Source organism: Onychostoma macrolepis, chromosome 04 (assembly GCF_012432095.1).
Source record: "Onychostoma macrolepis isolate SWU-2019 chromosome 04, ASM1243209v1, whole genome shotgun sequence".
In the NCBI taxonomy this organism is placed as follows: Eukaryota; Metazoa; Chordata; class Actinopteri; order Cypriniformes; family Cyprinidae; genus Onychostoma; species Onychostoma macrolepis.
The window spans coordinates 29,021,390-29,038,664 of NC_081158.1; the positions used below are offsets into that span (position 1 = coordinate 29,021,390).

Consider the following 17,275-nt stretch of genomic DNA (forward strand, 5'->3'; position numbering starts at 1 on the left):
ACCTAAATGTTGTTTATTTAGTGATAATCTTCCTCTCCACTGTAGTTTTCTTCTGGTAAGCAAAAAAGGAGATGTTTAACAAAATGTTCAGGCTGCTCTTATTTAAACAACAACTTAAAGCTCCAAAAATAACAATAAAAGTATTTAACTATCATACAGGACAAAAATTATATATTGTTTATTCATATATTTATGACAGAACAGACCTAAATGTTGTGTGTGTGTGCGTGTGTTTAATTAAAATCGTACTCTCCGCTGTAGTTTTCAATCTCCATGCATGCACAACTACAGTTTTTTTCTTTGGAAATTTTCTGTGAATAATTTAAAGTGACCTAAAATTAAAAATTCTGCTGTGCTTTGTTTTTTCTGAGGGAGATGTTTAGCAAAATGTTTAGGCTGCTCTTATGCATACAACAACTTAAAGCTCCAAAAATAACAATAAACTTATTAAAGTATCACGCATGACTAAAAATTATATATTTATGATTTATTTATTAATTTATGTAGCTTTTAATTTGCTAAATATCTTCCTTTCCGCTGTAGCTCTCAAGTTGCACTCATACTTGCACAACAACAGCTTGACATTTCTTTGAATAACGACTTAAATATCTGTCTGTTTATCACACAAAGCCATTGTACAACTTAAAGCTGCAGTCCGTAACTTTTTTTGGTTAAAAATGATCCGAAATCAATATTTGAGCAAGTACATAACCAGCCAGTGTTCAAAACTATCACCTTACTTTAGCCCGATTCACAACGGTTAGCTTATAATAATGTTTTATACAAACCCGATTCCAAAGAAGTTGGGACACTCTACAAATTGTGAATAAAAAAGGAATGCAATAATTTACAAATCTCATAAACTTATATTTTATTCACAATAGAATATAGATAACATATCAAATGTTGAAAGTGAGACATTTTGAAATGTCATGCCAAATATTGGCTCATTTTGGATTTCATGAGAGCTACACATTCCAAAAAAGTTGGGACAGGTAGCAATAAGAGGCCGGAAAAGTTAAATGTACATATAAGGAACAGCTGGAGGACCAATTTGCAACTTATTAGGTCAATTGGCAACATGATTGGGTATAAAAAGAGCCTCTCAGATTGGCAGTGTCTCTCAAAAGTCAAGATGGGAAGAGGATCACCAATTCCCCAAATGCTGCGGCGAAAAATAGTGGAGTAATATCAGAAAGGAGTTTCTCAGAGAAAAATTGCAAAGAGTTTGAAGTTATCATCATCTACAGTGCATAATATCATCCAAAGATTCAGAGAATCTGGAACAATCTCTGTGCGTAAGGGTCAAGGCCGGAAAACCATACTGGATGCCCGTGATCTTCGGGCCCTTAGACGGCACTGCATCACATACAGGAATGCTACTGTAATGGAAATCACAACATGGGCTCAGGAATACTTCCAGAAAACATTGTCAGTGAACACAATCCACCGTGCCATTCGCCGTTGCCGGCTAAAACTCTATAGGTCAAAAAAGAAGCCATATCTAAACATGATCCAGAAGCGCAGGCGTTTCTCTGGGCCAAGGCTCATTTAAAATGGACTGTGGCAAAGTGGAAAACTGTTCTGTGGTCAGACGAATCAAAAGTTCTTTTGGAAAACTGGGACGCCATGTCATCCGGACTAAAGAGGACAAGGACAACCCAAGTTGTTATCAGCGCTCAGTTCAGAAGCCTGCATCTCTGATGGTATGGGGTTGCATGAGTGTGTGTGGCATGGGCAGCTTACACATCTGGAAAGGCACCATCAATGCTGAAAGGTATATCCAAGTTCTAGAACAACATATGCTCCCATCCAGACGTTGTCTCTTTCAGGGAAGACCTTGCATTTTCCAACATGACAATGCCAGACCACATACTGCATCAATTACAACATCATGGCTGCGTAGAAGAAGGATCCGGTACTGAAATGGCCAGCCTGCAGTCCAGATCTTTCACCCATAGAAAACATTTGGCGCATCATAAAGAGGAAGAGGCGACAAAGAAGACCTAAGACAGTTGAGCAACTAGAAGCCTGTATTAGACAAGAATGGGACAACATTCCTATTCCTAAACTTGAGCAACTTGTCTCCTCAGTCCCCAGACGTTTGCAGACTGTTATAAAAGAAGAGGGATGCCACACAGTGGTAAACATGGCTTGTCCCAACTTTTTTGAGATGTGTTGATGCCATGAAATTTAAAATCAACTTATTTTTCCCTTAAAATGATACATTTTCTCAGTTTAAACATTTGATATGTCATCTATGTTGTATTCTGAATAAAATATTGAAATTTGAAACTTCCACATCATTGCATTCTGTTTTTATTCACAATTTGTACAGTGTCCCAACTTTTTTGGAATCGGGTTTGTAATTTGATTGGTACGGGTAGGTTTTTGTGGGAAATTCGAGCATGGCACTGCGTCATTACGTCACGTCTGTAAACATAAAGAAGTTATCCCGGCTAGTAAACTATATCGCATATGAGGATCCTGCAGGTGGTGGATCGTTTATAGCCTTTTCTCACAGCAGCTGGAATAATTAAACTTATAATTTTGATGGCGGATTGTGATCCAGAAAGGCTTATGTGTTTATGAAACACATGTGAATTAAATTAAATTATACTGCAGTTTTAAATATGCTTCTGATTACAGATTGCCTGGGATTTTAAAGAAAACCAGTTCGAAGGGAGCATAGTTTGCTTTTTGGGTTAAAAGAATTTCTAAATATGAAATTCGAATGTTATGACAATTAGATTAGACTGTACAGAAATTGAAATCTACACGCTAATACACACTATACTCATAGTAAAGCGATGCTGATGTTGTTAACATTAATAATTTAAGAATAAAGTATAACAATAATAAGAATTTGCACGGTTTAATGTGATATGAGCTAACCGATCTTTAGATTAAATCACCATTGGTAGCGCAATTTATGGTAATGATTTTTTCCTCAGTTGGTCAGAACAAACGTGGCAGACTTGTTACTTACTTGTTCAGATGACAATATACGGTGAAAATTCTTATTTGGGTCATATATTCCAAGACATAGGCTAGAATCTGTTTTTGTATGGAAAGGAGTAGCATTACCTTTCTGCAAAATATCTTCATTTTCATTTGAATTAAAATTTTGGGCAGACTAGTATTTTAAATCTACTGATACCTACATTGGTCGACATGTGGATACAGAAGCTGTCTACACACACTGTCCCATCAGAAGCACCTCATGGACTGGCTGTTGTTAGGTTGGGATGCTGGCAGGCATTTTGCGTCGTATGAGGTGTGTGTGTTTAGTTGAGTTTACTGGAGGTGAATGGTGGCAGATTCCTGAAAGCATGTCGGAGCATGAGTGGGAGTACAAACAGAAATTATTTTATTAAGCTAAACCAAAACACCACACCACCCTATTCCTGGCTATCAATGTGTGGGGTGTGTATGTGTTTTTATTGAGGGGTGTGTTGGTGAAGCGCTGTTTTGGCTGTGCCAGATTTGCTAAGATGATCTATCTGTCTTTCTTTTTGTCATTCTTATCTCTTTTTGTAAATTATCCCTTGCTATATTTTTATAGCTACACTTTCAGTTTTGAATTATTTATTCACTTTTCTATTCTCTTGATGCCAGACAATCTATCTATCTTCTCAGATCGGTTCCTCATTCATCTGTGGAAATAAATCAGATATGAATTGGATACGTGTATTTGAGTCTGCCATGCAAGCGGCCAGATTAGATATTCCCCTGTTAATGAGAGTTGTACGGCATTGAAAAAAAGACGGTGGTGATTGACGTCAACTCAGGTGGACGCTTGTTGCCAAGTCCATAGTTTTCCTGCAAAATGTTCCTGTCCACTTTTACTGCTGGTTGTTTTTTGGTTTGTGGGTTAAAGTGATCTCCTCCCCCCGGAATGCCATTTCGAGGGAGGAGACCCCTGACGGGGGAGAAAACTGTTTTGATTGGCAATTGGGCTGGTTTTGTTTCACAGACCTGGTAACCCTGTTCCCGGGTCAATATGTCTACACTGGGTTGTTTCGCCAAGTGTATAGTGTAAGTACAGATATTGGACATGGGTCACTTCCAAAAAAAAAAAAAAAAATCATATACTCAACAAATCGGAATTGAGCATCAAGACCTGCAGTGTCAATAAGGCTTTAGGAAAGTAAAAGTTCACATGAGGTATCACTCATAATGTGCAATTTATGTATGCCAAAAACTGCTTATGTTTGGAATAATAAATGGTTGTGATTGTGCCTTTGAATGTAACCCCCTTAAAAAGTCAAAAGAGTGGGCTGTTTTTTGTCTTTTAGGATACTGATGGTGAGTATCCAAAGATCCTGATGAAATCACCATTTTTGGTGGTCATTTTTACTGCAAGCCAGGAAATTATTACACACATGTGATTTGCTTTAATGGTGTTGTGTTCTTTGTTTGTGCTCTGCAGATATTGACGAGTGCTCCTTTGAGAGGACATGTGACCACATCTGCATCAACTACCCGGGAAGCTTTGAGTGTGTGTGTCACAAAGGTTACAGTCTGTATGGCCTCACACACTGCGGCGGTGAGTTCACAATCTCAAAACCAGCCAATGGTTCTCACTCTTTTAAATATGAAAAATGACATTCTGATATGCAAACTGACATCTGTGTGTGACAGATATTGATGAGTGCAGCATTAATAATGGGAGCTGTGAATACGGCTGCGTTAACACACCGGGCAGTTACGAGTGTGTGTGTCCTCCTGGTCAAAAGCTTCATTGGAACAAGAAAGACTGTGTTGGTGAGTCCTCCCTTCGTTCCTCGTCTCGAAATATCCCATAATGTTTGCTGTTTCCATGGTAACGCACCTCGCTTGTCTTTCAGAGGCGGTAAAATGCCTCCCGAATGGAAAGCCGACACCTCGTGCTCAGCTCAGCTGCACCAAGACAGGTGGAGGGGAGGTGTGTTCGCTGTCCTGTCCGTCAAACGCACTTTTCCTGGCAGGTTAGTACCTCACTTTTTGGGATTTCTGTGGAAGTTAGTTGAACAGCATGTGCTCGTATGTTGTTTTCGGATACATTAAGTGCAGTTTGATTTGTTAAACATGAAAAATGCAAATGTCGTACATCTGAAAGGAAATTATTTATTTAGATTTAAGCACTCCATTTATGGTTATGGGCGCAAACAGTCGTTGCCCTCTGCTGCCCTCTAGTGGTTCAAACCTTATATCACATTTGCCATAGGGTCAATCTTTGTTTCAACCATGTTGCATAATGCACTAAACAAAGCAAATCTGAATCAATAAAGGATGATGAAGAGTCTGATGGAATGAGCAAAAACTAGCCAGAAATGAAGAATTGTATGAGAATTAAGCTTGCTACAACTTGTAAAGCCATTGAACTGTCATAACTAAAAATGTTAGATGACCAAACAAACCATAAAGGGCAAAATACATACAGCTGGCTTGACCAGAGGACTGATTTTTGACTTTCTGTGGGAAAGTGACTAGAAAGGAATGTTGCGGTGATATTTCATAAGTACATCTATCATCTCTGTGGACTGATTTGGTAAAGGTATTAAGGTATTAAATGCCCAAAACTTGCCTCTGACAAATTTTATGCAAGGACCATCAGTTTAGAGGAATGTGCATAAACATATTGACACCCAGAAGTAACTTTCAGACAAGTCCTGATTCATTAAACTGTGATTCATCCCTGCAGCTCTTACACAAGGGGTACATTCTCACCTGCTACAAGCTAGAAAACTCTAGTTTCCACTACAAAACATGTATTCAAAATATATCTAAACATCCTTAAAGTAAATTAGTTTCAGAAAATGTTTTTTTCTTGCTTGTTTGAAGCACAAAGCTACTAAAATACAGTGATTTTTATACTTAAAACAAGAAAAAAAGAAGAAAAAAATGTATTTGCTATTGGAAAAAATAATTAAATTCTAATTATGTTTATTGAATTTCAACCCTTTTTTTAGTAGAAAACAAGAATTTGTGTGCATTATAACAGCTAACTATAAACCATGTTATAAAATAAGTATTCAAAATATCCTAACAATCTTAAAATAGTTGCAAGGAATATTATTTATTCATTTTTCTTTTAAGCCCATTGGTTAATTTCGCTTTCTTTCTTTCTTTCTTTCTTTCTTTCTTTCTCTTTAAAGCACAGATCTACTGAATTTTATGCTAAAAACAGTTTCCAATGCAGTGGATGTACTTCAAAAAGCAGTATACATTATAAAAGTTAATGAGCAGAATGAAATCTAGTATGCACCACAAAAAAAAAAAATTATTCAAAATAGCTTCCTTAAAATAAATTTACAGAGAATGTTGAATAATTTAAGTCCTAACCCCATTGGTAAATATAGTTTTTCTTGTTATTAGCATAAAAGTACTAAAAATAAAATTATATGTAAAATTGTATGATAAAAATGTAATGTTGAAATCAGCAATGCAGTACATATATATGGAAAGTAGTGTACATTATAAAAGCTAATATGCACTATAAAATCTATTAGGCACTACAAAAATAAATATGCACTAATCTGAAGTGTGTCCTAATAGTATGTACTAGAATAAATCAAATGACTAAAATCAAAATTTCATCTTTAAATAAGATCCATGTGAATCTGAGTATACGAGTATTTATCTTCGTGAGTGTGTGTGTGTTTATGACTCTTGGATTCTCTGTACGTGTGTGTTAATGGTCTCCCCGGGTTCACACAGTGAGCACTAAAGCTGTATAAAACCTCTTTTAATCCTGTTCACCCGGGGTCTGTAGCCTCACGCCAACAGAAATATTCAGCCTGCCATTGGACGATTTGTGGCAAGGCCGAAGTCAGGCCAATGACTCTCTAGACAACTTCCCAGTACTCTGTCATCCTGACAGCCAACCCTCTCTACTCACACACACATATACATCATACACATGCACTACAAAACATTACTCAGGTGCATGCAGCACCTGGATCTGGAGCATCTGTTTAAAAGCTTTTTCTCTCTCTCTCTCTCTCTATGTGTGTGTGTGTGTGTGTGTGTGATTTAGACTCTGAGAACAGTTACACTCTGAGCTGCGGTGTACCTGTCCAGCCAGGTAAAGTTCCAGTGAAGAGGAACGTCACTACTTCCAGCAGTAGCTCCCTGCAAACCTGCACAGGTACATCTTACATCTGTCTACATCCTGTACTCATTTGTTAAACTGTGGTTTATCTGCTCAGCTCTGAGACAAAGGCCACATTCTCTCATAAACATGCATGTACAGTACTACAGTCAAGTATGCGCTACAAACAGTAGTCTAGCATGCACTGTAAAATATAGTATGCCCTGCAAAATATATAGTGCACTACATCATTCGATTCATAGAAACACTCATAAGGCCAAACAGATGCTTTTCATGTTCCTTCCATTCTTTTTCCTCTTTGCTTTCCTTTTTTTTCTCTTATTTATTTACTTTTTCTGTTCTTCATTATCTCTTTCTTTCTTTCCATTACATTCCTTTCCTTATCTTTTCTTTAAATCCTGTCTTCTCCATTTTCTTGTTTACTTTCCAAAATGTTTCTGTTTCCTTTCCTTGCTTTTCCTGTTCCTCTTGTTCTTTCTCCTGATTTATTTTCCTTTTTTCCCGTCTCTGTTTTTTCCTTTTTCATTTTCTTCCCTTTTCTTTTATTTTTCTTTTGATCCTTTTCTCTTTTGCTTTTTCTGTTTCTTCCTATTCATCTCCTTTTTCTTCTTTTTCCTTTTTTCCTCTTCACTATTTTCTTGTTTCCCTTTCCTGTTTCTTTTCCTTGCTTTCCCTTCATCTTTTCTTTTCCTTTTTCTTTCGTTTCCTCTCCTTTTCCTTTCTCATTTCCTCTTTTCCAGTTTCCTTTCCCATCTCCTCTACTTTTTCCTGTTTCTTTTCCTTTTCTTTATCTCTACTTTTTCCTTCTTTCTTTCTTTTTTGTCCTGTTTCCTTTCATTTCCAGTTCCTTTATTTTTCTTTATTTCTTTTAGTTTAGTTTAGTTTCCTTTTTCCTTTCCTTTCCTTTCCTTTTCTAAGAGGCTCAGGTCTTTCTCTTTTTTTCATCTCTTCTTCATCATATCTCCTCTCTTTTTTCTTGTTTCCTTTCCGTTTCATTCCTTTCCATGCACCATAATTTTAATGTGCCTTACATCTCAGCCTCTCGGTTCACTCTGTACAATGGCAGAGCAGATGCCTTTGCCTTGTCCCAGAATACCTCTCTGTGGTTTTTGGCCCCTCCAGCAGAGATCAGACAGGACAGCTGTAAACATGTCATGTGGCATGACCTGTTCCACTCCATTACATTGCATGACAGACACTGGATCACTAAAAAAGGGCTCAAACGCAGATCTGCGAGGAGAATTAGGATAGGTCCTATCATTCAACCCTGCTGAGGTCACAAACACGCTACTATTATCCCCAGTACTCTCTCTTTCCCAGCTCTCAGAATTCGACATTCCCCATGTGGTTCATTGTGTAGATTTTGGACAGCAAAGCAAGGCACAGACAGACAGACAGACTGCTTAGAAACACTCTCGCATACACACACACATACACACACACACACACGCCGTTTCTTGTTTTGGACGGCATACATAGGAATGCTGTGAACCTGAGTAAATGACTCTGTGCTGGCTGCACATCTACATGCTGACAGATTTGAAATACACAGACGGGAATCTACCACAGCGGCTCCTGAGGGCCTCTACACGCGGGGCCCGGGGAGAACGAGTAAACAGACGGTTCACGCTCGATTCACACATTCTAGAAAAAAAATCATCGCTTAAAGGTTCACTACCAAACTCCTACTGCCACGTCCAAAACCGCCACATGCTGGATGTGGTTCTAGAAGACCAGCTGAAGTCCTCAACCGCAGTGTGTTCTCACTTCAACTCCTGACCCTTTGTCTCCCTTCATTCTCTCACTGACTTTGGACTTGTTGTGCTAAACTAGATACTCACATTTTTAATACTTTGGAATGGGCCGCTCAGCCCACAGGACAGATTTAGTGTGTTTGAATGTTGGATTTCTAAAAGGCCTCATATTTTGTTGTTTTCCATGATTATTATCCAAACCGTGCAAGTGAAAGTGAGACTTTGCCGATTTCCTGTCCATCAGAGACGCTGGCCCAGCCTGTGAAGCAGAAAGCACGCTTCAAGATCAAAGACGCCAAGTGCCACCTGAGACCCCGCAATAAGGAGAAACACAGGGATATGGCAAAGCAGGGCCTGCAGGGTGAGAAATAACATGCCAAACACTGCACATTTAAAAACTGTTTTCATAAAATGATAAATACAGAATGCATACTCTCTATTCTCCTTTGTCTCATTTCCTTTCCTTTCCTGTTTTTTTTCCATTTTCCTCCTCTTCTCTTTCCTGTTACTTTTATATTTTTCCTGTTTCTTTTCTTTTTTGAAATTCCTATTCCCTTCTCATTTCCTTTCTCCTGTTTTTCTCCCTTTTCTCTTTTTCTTTGTCCTATTTCCTTTCCCTCAATTTTCCTGTTTTATGTATTTTTTGTCTTCTCTTTTTTTCCTTCTTTCCCCTTATTCCTTTACATTTCCTTTTCACGTCTCTTCCTTTTCCTTTCCCCTTCCCATTTTTTTTCTGATTCCTATATTTCTTTCCTTTTTTCTTCTTCTACATTGTCCTTTATCCTTTCCTTGCAATTTACATTTTTTTCTTTTCTGCCTTTTCCTGTTTCTTTTCCTTTACATTTTCTTCTCCTTTTTCCTATTTTTCTTCTTCCTTGTTTCTCTTCATGTTCCCATTACCTATTGTCTTATCCTTTTCAACTTTTACCTTTCTCTTCTTTTTCCTTCTGATTTCCTTTTTCTCTTCTCTGTTTCTTTTTTTTTTTTCCTATTTCCTCTTCCTGTTTACTATCGGTTTACTTTTTTCTTCTCCATTTCATATTTCTTCTACCTATTAGGTTTTCTTTTTCTCTTCACCCTTTTCCCTTCTCTTCTTTTTTCATTCCCTTTTCTCTTTTTCACCTTTTTACCCGTTTCCATTTTCTGTCTCCTATTTTTTTCCTATCCCACATCCTCTCTTCCTTTTTTCGGTTTCATTTACTACTTTTGCTTTTCCTTTTCTTGATTCCTTTTCATTTTTCTTCTCCTTTTATCTTTCAGCAGCTGGTCAGTTCCCCTGCACAGATGACTGTCAGGTGACATTTGTGAATCTGAAGTGCGACTCATCAAAAAAGCGCCGTCGTGGCCGCAAGTCTCCATCCAAGGAAGTCTCCCACATCACAGCAGAGTTTGAGATGGAAATGAAAGAAGAGGAAGCCTCAGGTAACATTGCCTTCATGTGTGTAGAGTAGTTCTCTCTGTGTTCACAATTTCCATGTGGTACCATCTGTGATTTTATAATGTAAATGTGATTGTTTACATACGTGTCAGAATCATGTAATGTGGACTGTGTGCGTGAGAAGACCAAACAGAGGCTGCAGAATGCCATGCGCACACTAAGGAAGTCCATCAGTAAGCAGCAGTTCTACATTCAGTTCTCCGGCACGGCGTACGAGGTGGCCCAGCGTGCTGTGCGGCAGACAGAGGGAGATGAGACCTGCAGTATAGGACAAGTCCTCACCGACGGGAAGTGTGGTGAGCATTCTGGGAAACGCTTTTGTTTTCTGATCTGGTGTACTGAAGACAGTTTCCTAAGTCTGTGTGTCTGGGTGTGCTTCTGTGTGTTCGTGTGTCTCCCAGTCAGCTGCAGTGTGGGAACGTTCTACAGCGGAGAACAGGAACAGTGCATGATATGTCCACCAGGAACCTATCAGGACAGAGAGGGCCAGCTGTCCTGCGAGCCCTGCCCCAGCACCGAGGGACAGGGCATCGCAGGCGCCAAGAACGTCTCCGAGTGCGGAGGTGTGTGTGGATACATGTTATCAAACACCCAATCAATGAATAGCTTTGTGATGCTAATGAAACACCTATTGATTATTGGAACTGGTTGATCCGAGACCATCCCCTTTTTTAAAATTAATCAATACATTTTGAAATTCGGGGTCAATATAGCCTGAATTGAAATCCCAGAATTGCTCATTATCATGCAAGTGTGAAATTTCTAGGTCTGAGGAAAGTCTGGATCAATTGGTGGAAGCTCAATTTGACCATTTGAGCTGCTCAAGCACAACCACATCTCAATTCTAATCCATTTTTAGGTGATTCTCATACGTGCTGCAGTGCACATAATGCTCATAATACTTCTGTATTTCAGTTCAGTTGACTATTGATTGAGGTCTCTTTGCTTTTAGCTCCCCCTTGTGGAATTAAAATTCCATGATGCATAACTGATGAACATCATGGACCGCTTTTCCATTTATTTATATTATATTTATTTAGATAAATATCCAGGCTGTGCATTTCTATACAGTGGTAGTGAATAGGAACAGGGGCTGTGAAACTGTGAAAAGGGACCTAAAAGCACCATAAAAGTGGACAGCTTGTTTTGTAAAGCCAGTTTGATAATTTTTTTGTAATTACCAGACTGAAATTTGTTGTTTTCCTTTGTGGTTGAACTGTCCCCTATTATCATACATATTTTTTTCAATTAAATATTTTGTTTTTAAAGAAAAAAGCTCTTATTCAGCATGGGGGCATAAAAGAATCCTAAAAAAAATGTATGACAGATTTCACAAAAAAATTATGCAGCACAACAGTTTTCAACATTGATGATAATGAAACATGTTTTTTTTTAGCAGCAAATCAGCATATTAGAGTGATTTCTGAAGAATCATATGACAGACAGGAGTAATGATGCTGAAACTTCAGCTTTGCATCGCAGGAATAAATTGCATTTTAAAATTGAAAACACTATTTTCAATTGTAATGCTGTATCACAATATTGCTATTTTTACTGGGGGGGGGGTTTGTTTTGTTTTTTAATAAATGCAGCCTTAGTGAACAAGAAAAACCCCTATCAACTTTTGAACGGCATTGTAAGTTCTGTTTTTATTTATTAAATGTTTAAAATGTTGCTTAATTCTTTCTCTGGTTGTAGGCCAGTGTCCTGCTGGTCAGTTCTCTGCTGATGGTTTCCGTCCATGTCAGCCTTGCCCGCTGGGAACCTTCCAGCCTGAGCCGGGCCGTGTGTTGTGTTTCCCTTGTGGAGGAGGACTCATGACTAAACACACGGGCAGCACGTCCTTTAGAGACTGTGAAGCCAAAGGTATGCTGGGAAACACAGCGACTCCAAAAAATTTGATGTTTATCTGCTTACCCCCAGGGCATCCAAGATGTAGATGACTTTGTTTCTTCAGTAGAACACAAACGAAGATTTTTAACTCAAACCGTTGCAGTCTGTCAGTCATATAATGGCGGTCAATGGCACCCATTGCTTTGAGAGAAAAAAAACATACACAGACAAAACCAAATTAAACCCTGCAGCTCGTGATGATACATTGAGGTCTTAAGACACGAAACAACCGGTCTGTGCAAGAAACTGAACAGTATTTATATCATTTTTGACCCCTGATCCACCGCAATGTCCAACTAGACGTATGCGTGGAGGCGATCTGTCACGCGTATATGTCACTCATTGTTTAGATCGCTTCCGCGCATGCATCTACTATGCCAAAGCACGTTGACGAGTCACGCGCCGGATGTTGTGAATTCTCTCAGGACAGTTGGACACTTTTGGGTGAACTATCCCTTTAAGCGTGCTTATTTCTTATATATTTTGCATTCTCTCTTCTCCATATTTCCAGTCCACTGTGCTCTCGGGCATTATTATAATGCCACCACGCACCGGTGCATCCGGTGTCCGGCTGGTACCTACCAGTCTGAGTCGGGACAGAACTACTGCATCACCTGCCCTGGAAACACCACTACAGATTTTGACGGCGCTAACAATGTATCTCACTGCAAAAGTAAGTCAGATACTTGCAAATCCACTCATAGATGACATAATAAACAGTGAATTCAAGGCTCTGTCTGTTTTATCCCTTGCAGATCAGCTATGTGGTGGTGAGCTGGGAGATTTCATGGGCTACATCGAATCTCCCAACTATCCTGGCGACTATCCGTCTAATGTGAACTGTGTCTGGACCATTAACCCTCCAAACAAGAGGCGCATCCTTATTGTTGTACCAGAAATCTTCCTCCCTATTGAGGATGAGTGCGGGGATGTTCTTGTCATGAGGAAGAGTGGTATGGTATACCTGTCACTTTGGATGCTGGTTAATTTTTGCAGCAAGAATCTACGTTATTGAGCTCCTCCCCTCTCTTTTTAGCCCAACCCACTTCCATTACAACTTACGAGACATGCCAAACTTATGAGCGACCAATCGCCTTCACCTCCCGCTCACGCAAGCTGTGGATCCAGTTCAAATCTAATGAGGGAAACAGTGGAAAGGGATTTCAGGTTCCGTATGTCACTTATGATGGTAAGATAAAGTCCGAACACAACAATATACATTTAGGCCCATACATTCACATACAGTAAGGTCACATTAGAAGTGAATGGTACAGTAGATTTAGTCAGTGTTTATAATTAATACACAATTCAAAAGTTTGAGGTCAGATTAAAAAAACAAAACAAATAAATAAATAAATAATACTTTTATGCATTAAATTGCTCAGAAGTTACATTTAAGACATTCATAATGTTACAAAAGATTTCTACTTCAAATAAATGCTTAATTTATTTTTTTATTTTATTTTATTTTTTTCCTGGATTCCTGGGGGATAAATGTATCACAGTGTCCACAAAAATATTAAGCAGCACAACTTCATTTCAACAATGATGATGATCAGAAATGTTTATTGAGCAGAAAATCAGCATTTTAGTATGCTTTCTGAGGGATCATGTCGCACTGAAGACTGGAGTAATGATGCAGAAAATTCAGCTTTACCATCACAGGAATAATTTTTAAATAAATACATTTTTAATTATTTTAAAACATACTAAAATAGAAAAGAGTTATTTTAAACTGTAATATTTCACAATATTACTGTTTTTGCTGTATTTTTTATTAAATAAATACAGCCTTTTTACATTAATAAATATTTCCAAAATTGATATATGGTACAAAATAGATTTGAAAATCAGTAGAGACTGTAAATTGTAAAAAAAAAAAAAAAACCCCATAAATAATAAATACTGCATACATCAGTTTTTGTTGATGAAAGCAATGTGTGTTTGTCTTTACAGAAGACTACCAGCAACTTATAGAGGACATTGTTCGAGATGGTCGACTTTACGCCTCAGAAAACCACCAGGAGATATTAAAAGTGAGCGTATGTTTTCACTACAGCAAGCAACTGTAGACAAACTTAACTTTATCTACCACTTTTAATTCTCTGTTTCTGTGTTTTCAGGATAAGAAGCTGATTAAAGCTCTGTTTGATGTGCTGGCTCACCCTCATAACTACTTTAAATACACCGTGCAGGAATCAAAGGAGATGTTCCCACGTTCCTTTATCAAACTGCTACGCTCCAAAGTCTCCAGGTTTCTACGGCCGTATAAATAGAAACCCGAACATTTCTTCCACGACCCCGGCTCTATCCCCATCTCTCTTCCTGTCTTTTCTCCACTAGCTCCCAGAAGGCCTCACTACTGCAAGAAGATAAAGACGTTTGGCCTTCTTCCTGTCTGAGATTTGTCCATTTGTCCCTTTTTGTCTTTGTTTTTTGTTTGCTAATATTTATGTGCTTGATTTTGCAAAAGCCCTCTTTGGATGTTTGATATCTACAGTATATATTTGTATATGTATGTATGTATATATGTGTGTGTGTGTGTGTGTGTGTGTGTGTGTGTGTGTGTGTGTGTGTGTGTGCGGACAAAAAATTATGTGCAAGCTTTTAGCGTATTGGGACACATACAGACACGCATATATTCTTGTTTTGAAAAGGTTATTTTCATGCCCCTAATGTGCACAAGGGGTTTTAATATCCTAGTGCACTTAAAGTTTTCTTTTCAAACTGTATGAGAAAGGAATCACTTTCTGCTCTGACCACAACATGAAAGACAAAGCCAGATAAATGAAAAAAAAGAAAAAAAAACAAAACAAGATAAAAGACAAAGACTACCTGTTGGTACGAGAGTTAGAGTTATGTGTACGTTGTTTAACTAGTATTTGGAGCTTCAATTGCACTTGAATTTTATATTGTAGAGAGTAAGGAATCTAAGTTTTTCTTAATGTTTTTGTTGTATAGAGATGTTTTACTTTGGTTGTAGAAACATGAAATGTCCAAACTTCCCCTCTACAGGATGCAGAAAGATATTTTCACCTATCTCTCTCCTGAAAACAGAAACAGATTTCATAAATAAGCATCTCATAATAAGGTTTTTTGCAGTTTAATATAAAAAAAAAAAGTGTTGAAGTACCATAATGTTTCATTGGGTCTGTACCAAGCCTGACAAGTATAATATTGCTTCTATCATGTGTTTTAATATCACATGGTGCAATGAGTTTGTCATTAACCTGGCTGTCATTGTGCATGGAACATTTGGAGAAATTGTAAATATGGCAATTTTTGGCAAGTCAGATTTTTGTTTGAGCTGGTTGTGTTATAAACTCATGGAAAGGGAGAGATTTGATTCAGAACAACAAAGAATTCCATTTGGATTAAGCGTCTTATGGTCTATTACATAGTTATACTACATGTATTACATAGTAATAACATATCACCTTTGTGCTGTGCACAAAGACACATTATTTTGCTCTTCTTGTTGAACTGTGGATGAAAATCAGACACTGTTTGTTGAACAGATGACATGCCTTAAGTGTGTTAATGTTGGCTGGCTGAAAAAAATCCAGAGATCAGATCATTTCCCCTCATAAATCAGCAGAATGCGCTTGTAGGAAAGCAAACAAACAAAAAATGATAGTGTGAGTGTCTATATGTAGTTCTGGTACAGTTTTATTTAATATTTTTTGCCCATTTTGTGAAAACTGATATAGTGATCTTTTTTTGCAAGTCTATGGACTGTAGAGGAGTGAGAGAAGAGGCAGAGAAATCTAAATCAAACCACAAACATCTAAATGTGCCATAAAGTCACAGAAATACAGATAATATTAACTGTCATTTTACAGTATTCTGTGTTGTTTTGCATATATTCCAGTTTGGGAGGGAGGGACTGAGTGATCATTCTAAAGCTGCTTTGTTATATGAGCACTTATTCATGCTTGTATTTCTAATATCCACATATGGACAGGGAAACACATTCACTCTTGCATCGAGCATAAATAAACATACCTTCATGCATGCACACACAAATCCATTACCTAATCCGTATTATTATGCTATCACAGTAATTTATGATTTGTGAGATAACCGCAGGTTGTCTTTGATATTTTATGTTTTTTTTTTTTTTTTGTTAATCACATGTTATAGTCTCATTTGATTACTAAAACAAAGGCATGTGGTTATTTGAGGAACTGTTGCCATTAGAAAAGAAGACGACGAATGTTTGACATGTAAAATCAACTAATACACACGCCTCCATGGCTTCACACACAGATATAAGTACTTTGCCCCTCAGATGGAGAGAGTGACTCAAGACTGCTGCTGGCGTGAATTGTAAGCTTTATGAATACAGATGTGTAAATGATGTACAAATGTTAGTTTTTTTAAGTTAATATTTACAGTAGAAGGAAACAATATACTGGGGAAGGTGACAGTCTTAACATGTACAGGACTGTTCTGGAAGGCTGTGTTTGATAGTATGCTTCCCATCATGATAAATGACTGCATTACAGAAGAATGAACAGTTCTGCAGTGTGAAATCAACCCCAGAAGATGTGTAGAAGAAAATGGGAACTATTGTTAAGACCTCACTTTATTAATAAATCATTCAAATCTCATGCTGTGTCTTGTGCTGACCTTTCATTTGAAACATTTGTTGATTATATACTAATTATTAGTATATTAGTTCAAATGAATTAAGAAATTAGGAAAAGTGACCCTAATGTCACCTAACGGCATTGTGAATGAATGTCGCCCTCTTGTGTTAATATATATCCTAAAATATAATACTGATGTCTCCCCTCAAAGGGGCAGTGTGCACCAAGATTTCGCAAGCAATTTCGAATTAATTTTTACTGATTATTTTTTATTTGCTTTTTCAGAATATTTCAACTCATTTGTAAAGTAAAAGGCTGATATTTTGTATTTTCATAACTACCAGACAGGACAAGACCATGATTACGTTTTAAAAAGCTACCGCTACTTAAATGCAAGTCAATGTCAGACAAAAAATACCATCTTTAATTAGACAGCACAGAAAAGTTATAGATATAGACGGCAGATATATAAAATATTAAGCCATCTTCTCTGACTGAAACA

At 37.7% G+C, this 17,275-nt stretch overlaps 1 protein-coding gene across 4 annotated transcripts in view; it reads left to right on the plus strand.

Moving 5' to 3' along the window:
• scube1 (signal peptide, CUB domain, EGF-like 1) overlaps nucleotides 1–16,794 on the plus strand; it is a 73,908-nt gene extending 57,114 nt beyond the window's left edge. For 2 of the 4 annotated variants that reach the window (XM_058773237.1, XM_058773239.1), the window contains 14 exons: nucleotides 4,433–4,549; nucleotides 4,645–4,767; nucleotides 4,851–4,970; nucleotides 7,022–7,132; nucleotides 9,095–9,211; nucleotides 10,114–10,272; nucleotides 10,381–10,584; nucleotides 10,690–10,851; nucleotides 11,987–12,154; nucleotides 12,693–12,854; nucleotides 12,937–13,134; nucleotides 13,218–13,370; nucleotides 14,138–14,217; nucleotides 14,305–16,794. In XM_058773237.1, the coding sequence (XP_058629220.1) occupies nucleotides 4,433–4,549; nucleotides 4,645–4,767; nucleotides 4,851–4,970; nucleotides 7,022–7,132; nucleotides 9,095–9,211; nucleotides 10,114–10,272; nucleotides 10,381–10,584; nucleotides 10,690–10,851; nucleotides 11,987–12,154; nucleotides 12,693–12,854; nucleotides 12,937–13,134; nucleotides 13,218–13,370; nucleotides 14,138–14,217; nucleotides 14,305–14,457 (2,027 nt within the window). In that variant the 3' untranslated portion in view covers nucleotides 14,458–16,794. Of the gene's footprint in view, nucleotides 1–4,432; nucleotides 4,550–4,644; nucleotides 4,768–4,850; nucleotides 4,971–7,021; nucleotides 7,133–9,094; nucleotides 9,212–10,110; nucleotides 10,273–10,380; nucleotides 10,585–10,689; nucleotides 10,852–11,986; nucleotides 12,155–12,692; nucleotides 12,855–12,936; nucleotides 13,135–13,217; nucleotides 13,371–14,137; nucleotides 14,218–14,304 lie in introns of all 4 variants that reach the window. The other 2 variants (XM_058773236.1, XM_058773238.1) reach the window with 1 other exon arrangement.
• The last annotated feature ends 481 nt before the right edge of the window (nucleotides 16,795–17,275 follow it).